At 50.9% G+C, this 12,669-nt stretch overlaps 1 protein-coding gene across 1 annotated transcript in view; it reads right to left on the bottom strand.

The window, feature by feature from the left end:
* The window catches only part of LOC137327794 (polypeptide N-acetylgalactosaminyltransferase 18-like), a 440,866-nt gene extending 440,104 nt beyond the window's left edge, over nt 1–762 (bottom strand). The window contains exon 1 of the mRNA XM_067993601.1: nt 281–762. Within this exon, the coding sequence (XP_067849702.1) occupies nt 281–515 (235 nt within the window). The 5' untranslated portion in view covers nt 516–762. The remainder of the gene's footprint in view (nt 1–280) is intronic.
* Between the last annotated feature and the right edge of the window lie 11,907 nt (nt 763–12,669).

Below are 12,669 nucleotides of genomic sequence, written 5' to 3'. Positions count from 1 at the left end.
CGGACCCACGAGAGGGGGTCATCGGGGGGCACGGACCCACGAGAGGGGGGCGTCGGGGGGGGGCGCGGACTGATAACCCCCCGGGGTAAATTAAAGGGACGAACAACAAAATCTGAGCCTGATCAGAGGGGGTTAAAAGCTGGTTTCAAAAAAAAAAAGAAGAAACGTCGAGTTTTTAAAATCTGGCAACAGTGGCAGGAGAGCTCGCTGACTTTCGCTGTGGTCTCTTCCAAAAAACAAAAGAAGCCCACCCAGGTGAGGGTTTGATCCCAGCTCGTACCTTGCAAGTGCTGACTGACCACGTCCTCCAGGCGGTCCAGCCTCTCCCTCAGCCTCTGGCTCTCCCTCCTGTCCTCCTCCAACTTGAGCTCCTCAGGGGGCTTCACTCTGATGTAGCCGCTGCCCAGGTAGTTGCTGACCCAGCCGATGTAGACCAGGCACAGGAGGTTGCTCACCCCGCTCAGGATCACGCAAGTGGAGATCAAAGTTTTCGCCTTCCTGATGCAGTAAGCCATTGGTTTTGTTTTTTGCGGGGCGAGAAGGCGAATCCTCCATGGACCGTGGGATCCCCTCACCCCCGGTCAGTTTCCGCACCTCGGAAATTCACATCTCAGCAGGTAATTAACGAGGGCGGGGGGGGAGCCAGTCAGACTCGGAGCCACACTTCCCAAAAAAAAAAAACATCACCACCCCGTCTCCTCCTGTCCAATCCGGGTTAGCTCAGCTCCTGCACTGGGGTGTTTGGGGAGAGATTTTGGAAGGGGGTGGGGGGGGGGAAGGGGGAGAGGGAGGAGATTTGGAGGGGAGGGGGAGGAGATTTGGAGGGGGAGGGGGAGGAGATTTGGAGGGGAGGAGATTTGAAGGGGAGGGGGGAGAGGAGATTTGGAGGGGGGGGAGAGGAGATTTGGAGGGGGGAGAAGAGATTTGGAGGGGGGAGAAGAGATTTGGAGGGGGGAGAAGAGATTTGGAGGGGGGGAGAGGAGATTTGGAGGGGGAGAGGAGATTTGGAGGGGGGGAGAGGAGATTTGGAGGGGGGAGAGGGGATTTGGAGGGGGGAGAGGAGATTTGGAGGGGGAGAGGAGATTTGGAGGGGGGGAGAGGAGATTTGGAGGGGGGAGGAGATTTGGAGGGGGGAAGAGGAGATTTGGAGGGGGAGAGGAGATTTGGAGGGGGGAAGAGGAGATTTGGAGGGGGGAGGAGATTTGGAGGGGGGAAGAGGAGATTTGGAGGGGGTTAGCCTTTTGGGATCAATTGCAAATTTCTGGAGACTCCCTCCCCTCTCCTCTCCTCTCCAGTTGACTCCGGGATTCATTGGTATCAGGGTCCCAGATAAAGGGGAGGAGGGAAGGAGGGGAGGGGAGGGAGGGAGGGGAAGGGGGGGGGTCTCTGGACAGAGCCCGCCCAATGGGTGCAGCCAGTCCCGGCTCCAGGAGGCTGATTGACGGGGTGTTGAGCTAATCCGGGGGCTGGGATGGGATTTCAATCAGGTTCACTCGCCAATCAGTCCGGGGCTGGAGGGGAGGGGAGGGGATATCCCCGGGGAGGGGAGAGGGGGGTCCCGGGGGTCGCTCCCCCGTTCACCAGTTCACCAGTTCAGATGTTGGGGGGCGAGGGTCGCATGGATGGAGTTCCAGGGCGGTGATCAACCCGAACCAGGGGCTGGGTGAGCGGGGAGTCCGGGTTAGTTAGTCGGGGTTAGTTAGGAGTTCGAGTTAGTTAGTTGGGGTTAGAGGGGAGTCCGGGTTAGTTAGTTGGGAGTCCGGGTTAGTTAGTTGGGGTTAGTTGGGAGTCCAGGTTAGTTAGTTGGGAGTCCAGGTTAGTTAGTTGGGGTTAGTTGGGAGTCCGGGTTGGTTAGTTGGGAGTCCGGGTTAGTTGGGAGTCCGGGTTAGTTAGTTGGGGTTAGTTGGGGGTCCGGGTTAGTTGGGAGTCCGGGTTGGTTAGTTGGGAGTCCGGGTTGGTTAGTTGGGAGTCCGGGTTGGTTAGTTGGGAGTCCGGGTTAGTTGGGGGTCCGGGTTAGTTGGGAGTGGGAGCTCTCTGGGGTCTGTGTCTGTTTCCATCTGCGGGTTGAATGGGCCATTTATGGAGGGCACCAGCTCCCCCGACCCCCTCAACTGCACCTATACTGGGTTCAACCTCACACTGAGTGATGTGAATGGGAGTGAGGGACACAGAGTGATGTGAATGGGAGTGAGGGACACAGTGTGATGTGAATGGGAGTGAGGGACACAGAGTGATGTGAATGGGAGTGAGGGACACAGAGTGATGTGAATGGGAGTGAGGGACACCGTGTGATGTGAATGGGAGTGAGGGACACAGAGTGATGTGAATGGGAGTGAGGGACACAGAGTGATGTGAATGGGAGTGAGGGACACAGAGTGATGTGAATGGGAGTGAGGGACACAGAGTGATGTGAATGGGAGTGAGGGACACAGAGTGATGTGAATGGGAGTGAGGGACACAGAGTGATGTGAATGGGAGTGAGGGACACAGAGTGATGTGAATGGGAGTGAGGGACACAGAGTGATGTGAATGGGAGTGAGGGACACCGTGTGATGTGAATGGGAGTGAGGGACACAGAGTGATGTGAATGGGAGTGAGGGACACAGAGTGATGTGAATGGGAGTGAGGGACACAATGTGATGTGAATGGGAGTGAGGGACACAGAGTGATGTGAATGGGAGTGAGGGACACAATGTGATGTGAATGGGAGTGAGGGACACAATGTGATGTGAATGGGAGTGAGGGACACAGAGTGATGTGAATGGGAGTGAGGGACACAGTGTGATGCGAATGGGAGTGAGGGACACAGAGTGATGCGAATGGGAGTGAGGGACACAGAGTGATGCGAATGGGAGTGAGGGACACAGAGTGATGTGAATGGGAGTGAGGGACACAGAGTGATGTGAATGGGAGTGAGGAACACAGTGATGTGAATGGGAGTGAGGGACACAGAGTGATGCGAATGGGAGTGAGGGACACAGAGTGATGTGAATGGGAGTGAGGGACACAGAGTGATGTGAATGGGAGTGAGGAACACAGTGATGTGAATGGGAGTGAGGGACACAGAGTGATGTGAATGGGAGTGAGGGACACAGAGTGATGTGAATGGGAGTGAGGGACACAGAGTGATGTGAATGGGAGTGAGGGACACAGAGTGATGTGAATGGGAGTGAGGGACACAGTGATGTGAATGGGAGTGAGGGACACAGAGTGATGTGAATGGGAGTGAGGGACACAGAGTGATGTGAATGGGAGTGAGGGACACAGAGTGATGTGAATGGGAGTGAGGGACACAGAGTGATGTGAATGGGAGTGAGGGACACAGAGTGATGTGAATGGGAGTGAGGGACACAGAGTGATGTGAATGGGAGTGAGGGACACAATGTGATGTGAATGGGAGTGAGGGACACAGAGTGATGTGAATGGGAGTGAGGGACACAGTGATGTGAATGGGAGTGAGGGACACAGAGTGATGTGAATGGGAGTGAGGGACACAGAGTGATGTGAATGGGAGTGAGGGACACAGAGTGATGTGAATGGGAGTGAGGGACACAGAGTGATGTGAATGGGAGTGAGGGACACAGAGTGATGTGAATGGGAGTGAGGGACACAGAGTGATGTGAATGGGAGTGAGGGACACAGTGATGTGAATGGGAGTGAGGGACACAGAGTGATGTGAATGGGAGTGAGGGACACAGTGATGTGAATGGGAGTGAGGGACACAGAGTGATGTGAATGGGAGTGAGGGACACAGTGTGATGTGAATGGGAGTGAGGGACACAGAGTGATGTGAATGGGAGTGAGGGACACAGAGTGATGTGAATGGGAGTGAGGGACACAATGTGATGTGAATGGGAGTGAGGGACACAATGTGATGTGAATGGGAGTGAGGGACACAGAGTGATGTGAATGGGAGTGAGGGACACAGAGTGATGTGAATGGGAGTGAGGGACACAGAGTGATGTGAATGGGAGTGAGGGTATCAGGAGCAGATATATGAACATGACATCTGCCAGGTCGGAACAGTCAAATTTAGCAACGTGTCTCTTGGGACCAGTTGTCTGATGGTACTGGAAAATTCGTAGCCAGTTTAAATATTGCTTTCCGCTAATGGTCTGCAGGGTGCTGAGAGTTAAAATTCTCTCTGATTTCATGTTAACCATTAACAGTGCATGCAGGAGCCCCGAACATATCCAGAACACTCCCTCCGAGTACCAATATCCTCTGGTTTGCTCTCCACACCATGTAACGTATAAGACTATTATTAAATCAGTTTGACGTGAGTAGAATAAACATTACCAGCGGAGGGTCATAGAATCATAGGAAGCTACGGCACAGACGAGGCCATTCAGCCCATCGTGTCTGTGCCGGCCGAAAAAGAGCTATCCAGCCCAATCCCACTTTCCAGCACTTGGTCCGTAGCCCTGTAGGTTACGGCACTTCAAGTGCACATCCAAGTACTTTTTAAATGAGTTGAGGGTTTCTGCCTCTACCACCCTTTCAGGCAGTGAGTTCCAGACCCCCACCACCCTCTGGGGGAAAAAAATTCTCCTCAGCTCCCCTCTAATCCCTCTACCAATTACTTTAAATCTATGCCCCCTGGTCACTGACCCCTCTGCTAAGGGAAATAGCTCCTCCCTATCCACTCTATCTAGTCCCCTCATAATTTTATACACCTCAATTAAATCTCCCCTCAGCCTCCTTTGTTCCAAAGAAAACAACCCCAGCCTATCCAATCTTTCCTCACAGCTAAAATTCTCCAGTCCTGGCAACATCCTCGTAAATCTCCTCTTTACCCTCTCCAGTGCAGTCACATCTTTCCTGTAATGTGGTGACCAGAACTGAACGCAGTACTCAAGCTGTGGCCTAACTAGTGTTTTATACAGTTCGAGCATACCCTCCCTGCTCTTATATTCTAGGCCTCGGCTAATAAAGGAAAGTATCCCGTATGCCTTTTTAACCACCTTATCTACCTGTCCTGCAACCTTCAGGGATCTGTGGACATGCACTCCAAGGTCCCTCTGTTCCTCTACACCTCTCAGTATCCTCCCATTTATTGTGTACTCCCTTGCCTTGTTTGCCCTCCCCAAATGCATTACCTCACACTTCTCTGGATTGAATTCCATTTGCCACTTTTCTGCCCACCTGACCAGTCCACTGATATCTTCCTGCAGTCAACAGCTTTCCTCCTCACTATAACCACACGGCCAATTTTTGTATCATCTGCAAACTTCTTGTCCCCCACATTCAAGTCCAATACATACCACAAAAAGCAAGGGACCTGTTACTGAGCCTTGATGAACCCCACTGGAAACAGCCTTCCAGATGCAAAAACACCTGTCGACCATTACCCTTTGCTTCCTGCCACTGAGCCAATTTTGGATCCAATTTGCCACATTCCCTTGGATCCCATGGGCTTGTATTTTGTTGACCAATCTGCCATGTGGGACTTTGTCAAAAACCTTGCTAAAATCCATGTAGACTACATTAAATGCATTACCCTCGTCGACCCTTCTTGTTACCTCCTCGAAAAATTCAATCAAGTTAGTCAGACACGACCTTCCCTTAACAAATCCATGCTGACTGTCCTTGATTAACCCGTGCCTTTCTAAATGACGATTTATGCTGTCCCTCAGAATCGTTTTCAATAATTTGCCCAGGCTAGACTGACTGGTCTATAATTATTCGGTCTATCTCTTTCTCCCTTTTTAAACAACGGTACAACGTTAGCAGTCCTCCAATCCTCTGGCACCACGCCTGTAGCCAGTGAGGATTGGAAAATGATGGTCAGAGCCTCCGCTATTTCCTCCCTTGCTTCTCTTAACAGCCTGGGATACATTTCATCCGGGCCTGGCGATTTATCTACTTTCAAAGATGCTAAATCCCTTCATACTTCCTCTCTCACTATGTTTCTCCCATCCAATATTTCACACTCCTCCTTAACTACAATGTCTGCATCGTCCGCCTCTGAAGACGGACCCAAAATATTCATTAAGAACCATACCCACATCTTCCACCTCCACGCACAGGTTACCTTTTTGGTCTGTAATAGGCCCTACTCTTTCCTTAGTTATCCTCTTGCTCTTTATGTATTTATTAAACATTTTTGGGTTTTCCTTAATTTTACTTGCCAGTATTTTTTCATGCCCTCTCTTTGCTTTCCTAATTTCCTTTTTAATTTCACCCCTGCACTTTCTATACTCCTCTAGGCTTTCTGCAGTATTGAGCTCTCGGTGTCTGACATAAGCTTCCCTTTTTTGCCTTATCTTACCCTGTGTTTCTCCTTGTCATCCAGGGGGGCTCTAGATTATGGGAACATGTTTGCTCTGAACCCCCTTGAATCTCCCCCTTGAATGACTCCCACTGCTCTGACACTGATTCACCTTCAAGCAGCTGTTTCCAGTCCACTTTTGCTAAATCACTTCTCGGCTTAGTAAAACTGGCCTTTCCCCAATTTAGAGCTTTAACTCCCGTTCTATCTTTGTCCTTTTCCATAACTATGCTAAATCTAACTGAATTACGATCACTACCACCAAAATGCTCTCCCACTGATACTCCTTCCACCTTCCCAGATTCGTTCCCTAAAACTAAATCCAGAACTGCACCCCCCACTTGTTGGACTTGCTACGTACTGACTAAAAAAGTTGTCCTGAATGCAATTTAAAGATTCTGCACCCTCTGTGCCTTTTGGACTGATTGTATCACTGGGTCAGCAATGAATACCAGCGATTGACGTAATCTGATACTTTATAGCCGATGCTGTTGCTCCTTTTGTATTCACGAGGGGAATGTGTCCTTCGAATGTCACCAGATCTCCTCGTCAACTCCATGTGGCTTTCGTATGAAGATAGATAAAACCTCACTATTTTCCACAGTGTGCTGCAAATCACCGTTTAAACCCAAAGGGGCAGGGCATAATGTGGTGACAGCTGACAGTCGGGGCGCTGGGAAAGGGACAACTGAGTGACAGGCAACATAATCAAAATCGAAACAATATAAAAATTAATCACAATAAACCAGTGCGAAATAAATGAGTGGGACCCACTAAACATCCAGCAAGTAAAGAGTTAATGAATCTGTTTACCTGTTGGAGGTGTAAAATTCCATTAATTTTCTTTAAGCAATCGATCCTTTTGCGAGAAGCTGTGTTAACGGAAGAACTCGCGTTTCTATTGCGCCTTTCACTGTCTCAGGACGTCCCAAAGCGCTTTACAGCCAGCGAAGTACTTTTTGAAGTGCAGTCACCGTTGTGACGCAGGGAAACGCAGCGGCCGACTTGCGCACAGCAAGATCCCGCAAACAGCAACGTGACGCTGAGGGAGCGCCGCACCGTCGGGAGGGGCCGTCTTTCGGATGAGACGTTGAACCGATAGGTGATCTGGTCATTTATCTCACTGCTGTTTGTGGGATCTTGCTGTGCGCAATTTGCCTGCCACATTTGCCCACATTAAAATAGTGACTACACTTCAACGTACTTCATTGGCTGCGAAGTATTTTGGGATGTCCTGGGGACGTTAAAGGCACTATATAAATGCAATTTCACTCTTCTAACTCCAGTGCATACACTATGATACGGCAGTTTACTGGGAAAAAAATCCAGCATTTAGCTGTCAGGACCTGGTGTTAAGCAATCAAATGGGGGAGTGGTGACAGTACCATTCAAACATTCAGTCCGCCTGCTGACATCAGATTACAAAACCCTGGTTAGACCGCACCTGGAGTACTGTGAGCAGTTCTGGGCACCGCACCTTCGGAAGGACATATTGGCCTTGGAGGGAGTGCAGCGTAGGTTTACTAGAATGATACCCGGACTTCAAGGGTTAAGTTACGAGGAGAGATTACACAGATTGGGGTTGTATCCTCTGGAGTTTCGAAGGTTAAGGGGTGATCTGATCGAAGTTTATAAGATATTAAGGGGAACGGATAGGGTGGATAGAGAGAAACTATTTCCGCTGGTTGGGGATTCTAGGAGTAGGGGGCACAGTCTAAAAATTAGAGCCAGACCTTTCAGGAGCGAGATTAGAAAACATTTCGACACACAAAGGGTGGTAGAAGTTTGGAACTCTCTTCCGCAAACGGCAATTGATACGAGCTCAATTGCTAAATTTAAATCTGAGATAGATAGCTTTTTGGCAACCAAAGGTATTAAGGGATATGGGCCAAAGGCAGGTATATGGAGTTAGATCACAGATCAGCCATGATCTTATCAAATGAGGGAGCAGGCACGAGGGGCTGAATGGCCTACTCCTGTTCCTATGTTCCTAACACAGCGGGTCAGTGAAAGACTTTAAAACATTTTGCTGGTCAATATATTAATTACTTGTTGGTTTCCTGTGACATTGCACATGGGGAGTTCGGATTGAGGAAAAGCTAGTGTCAGAGGACAGGAAATAAATTAACCAGAGCGTCCAATGTAATTCAGTCCTTTTAAAGTCATACCTTCTGCCTTTATTTTTTAGACTTGTCACACTGTGGTTACAACTGGTGCTGCAGCGCCTCCACTGGCGGGAGGCTGTAATTGCAGCGTGACTGGTTTACATAGGCAGTTCCCATTATAAATTTTCGACATTCTACCGGGACACAACAGAATATTGCAATTCAGTTTGAGTTTCCGGGATGTGCTCCATATTGTCTACAATTCACAATAAACAATCTGTCGGGTAAGAAGTAGCAAAAAAAAAATTTTTTCTCAGAAAAGAAATGTGTCTGAAAGTCTCTTTCTTTTAATTTTGGATCTTTACACACTGCGGTCCAATATTAAAAAAAGCCTCTGAGCTAATAAAATGCAACATATTTGCTGCTTGTGGCTTTTCCCAACGCGTTGAACAGGCAAACGGAATTCCGTTGGCCGTTGCAACTCCTGTCTGCTTAAATAATTGAAAACAATTTTACAACACCAAGTTATAGTCCAGCAATTTTATTTTGCATCATAAATAATTGAAGTGAGTGTTCGAGGTGGGACGTATTCAGTGGCGAGCATGATTCATAAAATGGCCAGAAACACAGGGCTTCACACCCAGGTGTAGGCATCTTGTTACCGCTCTTTGTCATTCAGTATCCGTAGAAAACAATGGTCAACAATGGGTTCTCAGGATCCTTTCGAACGTCAAAGACTCGGTACTGGGCCCTGTCCTGCAGTGCCACCTACTGATAGTGTCTGGCTCGCCCACTCTTAATTGGACATGGGTATCGTAGTGGTAGCATCGAATGGCACAGCACAGAAGGAGGCCACTCGGCCCGTCGCGCCTGTGCCGGCTCTTTGAAAGAGCTATCCAATTAGACCCACTCCCACCCTACTATTCCGCCCTGCAGTTTTTTTTTAACTGTTCAAGTATTTATCCGATTCCCTTTCGAAAGTTATCAATGAATCTGCCTCCACTGCCCATTCCAGACTCGCTGCTAAATAAAAAAAAATCTCCTCATCTCCCCTCCCTGGTTCTTTTGCCAATTATCTTAATAATTGGTCGATCATAGAAACAGGGAGCCTTGGATTATCCATTCCCTCCAGGATGTACATGGATAATCGGTGGTTTTGGCTGACGAAGGCAAGGAAGCTTTGACGTGACTAAGCCCGTTGCTCCCCATCCCCTTCACTATTCCGATTTTTCAAGTAACTAATTCCCCTTTAGAAGAACTTATGGGCTCTGCTCCAACAGTAGTTCATACCACAGTCTAACCACCCTCCGTGTAAAGGGACTTTTTCAATCTTCCCTTTGCGTCCAGTAGATTGGCAAAAGTTGCTTCCGTTGAGATGTGTCTAACTGTCAGGGAGGCATCATCCACCTCCCGTCAAGTTTCGTGATTGGGTACACGGTGTGCACCAGGGGCAGTCCAGAGTGTGCCAATCCTGCGGTAAACCCGGGCACGAGGCGGCCTCCTCTAAGGTGGCAATCTGCGGGAAGGAGGGCCGCCAGACGCTGGACTGTCAGGAGGCCAGGCGCTGCATCCTGCGGGGAGATGCTGGTCACCCGTACAAGACCTGTCCAAACCGCAGACGCAGCGAGAGGCGAGGTGACACGGAAGAGGGCGGCAGCGGTAGCTATCCCAAAGGAGGCCCGAACCCCTACCCATACCCCGCCGCGGACCCCCACGAGAGAGACAAACGGCCAGGAGGAGGACAAAGAGCAGGAAGGGAGAGTCGAGGAAAGCAACCAAACCCCCCCCCACACACCCAGCCCCGAGACTTCCCCTGAGAACGCAGAGTCGATGGAAAGTGACGCACGGGCGGAAGGAAGGTGGGCAACGCAGGAAAAGAGAAAGAGGATGACCCGCAGGTCCAGAGAAACGAACGCCAAAGGTGCGACCGGCAGCAAGAAGGAGCTTAGAGCCCCCCCCAACGGACGACAGCGACCGCTCCCCGGCCGGTGAACGGGGAAAAGGGGGGGAAATCAAAGGGGACGGTGACCAGTGACACCGACAACACGCTCCAGCTCCACAATAACACCCGGCTCCGGGGCACTGGGAGAAGCAACGCAGAGAGCGAGGGTCCCCCCCGAAAAAAAAACGGGGAGAAGCACGGCGGTCACGGAGAATGAACCACCAGCGAAGACCGACGAGCCGGACCTGGCCGTGGACCTCATGGACACACCACCCCACGAGACTCCGCAAGCAACCCCCGAGCGCGGGCCCTCCCCCAAGGGAGGACAGGCCTCGTCCTTCAGTCCAGAAGTTCTTGCACGCCACGCAAATGCACAATCTGGACCGAGGGTTGGAGATAGAGAGTCATAGAGTCATAGAGTTATACAGCACGGATAGAGGCCCTTCGGCCCATCGTGTCCGAAGAGTAACATAGAACCTGGACTGGTGTAATTGTAGGATCTTAATGTTGGTCCTTTTTGTATTTTTTAAAATGGCTTTAAAAATTGCATCCATAAATGTGCGTGGCGTTAAATCAACCACACGATGTGCTGCAACCCTGAACGACCTGTCCATGGTCAAGAGGGACCTGCTTTTCTTGCAGGAGTGCAGGATCCCGCACCTGAGCAACTAGAGGCAGTGGTCACGCACGTGGACCCAGGGGGGGGGGCAGTCGATCTGGTCGGGAGGCCACGACCGTCGTTCCTCGGGCCTGGGGATTCTGCTGGCGAGGAGGTCAATTCACCGTCACCGAGGTGGGTGGTTGGGGCCCGCCCGCCCGTAGCAGACACTCTGCGTAAGAACGCCCCGGCTCCGACTGATCAATGTGCGCGCCCCGACCCCTCAGGAGCGAGAGGGCGGAGGTCTGCTGCTGGCAACCTCCAGGCCGGTCATTCTCACCGGAGACTTCAGCTGCGTCATCGATGCGGCCGGACGATCCAACAGGGCCGAGTGCCGCGGAGATACACCTGGTCCAGGCCAGATGGGTCTGTCCGTTCCAGGATAGACTTCCAATTTGTGTCCCCGATGTTATAACTGGATAGCCCGGTGGTGAAGAATGGAATACTAGAGCTTGGTCTTCAGTTGCTTCCAAGCCTTTATTCACAGAGTTCCACACAACACCCTCGATCAGCTCTCTTATAAATGGAGACAGGAGCGTCCCCAATTGATATGCACCACCTGAATACAATTAACACTAATTGATATAAATCACACGGATACAATTAACACCCAACGCTCAAGGTCTTCTCTGACCGCTGCCTCCTACTGGCCGACTGTCAATCGCAGGAGGGCCAGAGGGCAGGCAGGGGGATATGGAGGCTGAACGTGAGACGTCGAGGAACTAAGGAGGGATTACACAGGTTGCAGGACCGCGCAAACCCTCCTTGACTCCACGGTCCACCAAGGGGAAGCGATCAAGGCCAACTTAAGAGGTTCTTCATCCTCAAAGGGTCTTCAGAAGGCAAGAGAGAGAGAGAGAGAGAGGGGATTGTCCAAGCTCCAGAAAAGCACGCAGGATCAGCTCCAGCCGCAGTCGATGGGGGTCGCTGTCGGGGAGGAGACCATCGTCCACCTCCGGGTGGGCTGCCCCCTTGCGCAGAAAGTGCGGAGAGAGATGTGCTGGTATCTATCCCAGTTCATCACCAACGGTGCGGCGACACAGGACGCCGTGCTCTACGGGCCGCTCCCCCGAGACAGGTACCACCAGCAGCTGGGAGATCATCAACCTCGGTGAAGGAGGGCCCTTTGGTCCGCCCGAAACCCGCTGAAGGAGCTGCCCGCGACCGAGTGTTACCGATCGGCGCCCTCCAAGGTCCAGGAGCACGTGCTGAGGCGAGGTGCGACCTACGCAAAGACGCTACGGGGAAAGGCCACCGTGTAAGGCCGCCCCACCTGTATCAGAAGACACGTACCGTGATTGAATTGTAATAGTGGGATCGGACTGTGTACAATCTGTATTGTATTGTTTCGAATTGTAATTGTGTATTTGCAGTGAACTGAGCGTGCCCTTAAATTTTACGAAATAAAGTATAGTTTGAAATTTTTAAAGAGCACACACTTGCCAGCGACACCCGCATCCAGCGAATTAACCTTAAAAACGATCCTCGTGGTCCGATTTAGGATTTAGGAACAGGAGGAGGCCATTCAGCCCCTTGAGCCTGTTCTGCCCTGAGGAACAGATCATGGCGGATCTGTTCCTCAACCCCGTTTACCCACCTTGGCTCCAAATCCCTTAACACCCGACAAAAATCTATCGTATCTCAGTCTTGAAATTTTCAATGGACCCCCAGCCTCAACAGCATTTTTGAGGGG

Source organism: Heptranchias perlo, chromosome 12 (assembly GCF_035084215.1).
Source record: "Heptranchias perlo isolate sHepPer1 chromosome 12, sHepPer1.hap1, whole genome shotgun sequence".
Classification (NCBI taxonomy): Eukaryota; Metazoa; Chordata; class Chondrichthyes; order Hexanchiformes; family Hexanchidae; genus Heptranchias; species Heptranchias perlo.
This window is presented reverse-complemented; position numbering and strand designations above follow the sequence as displayed.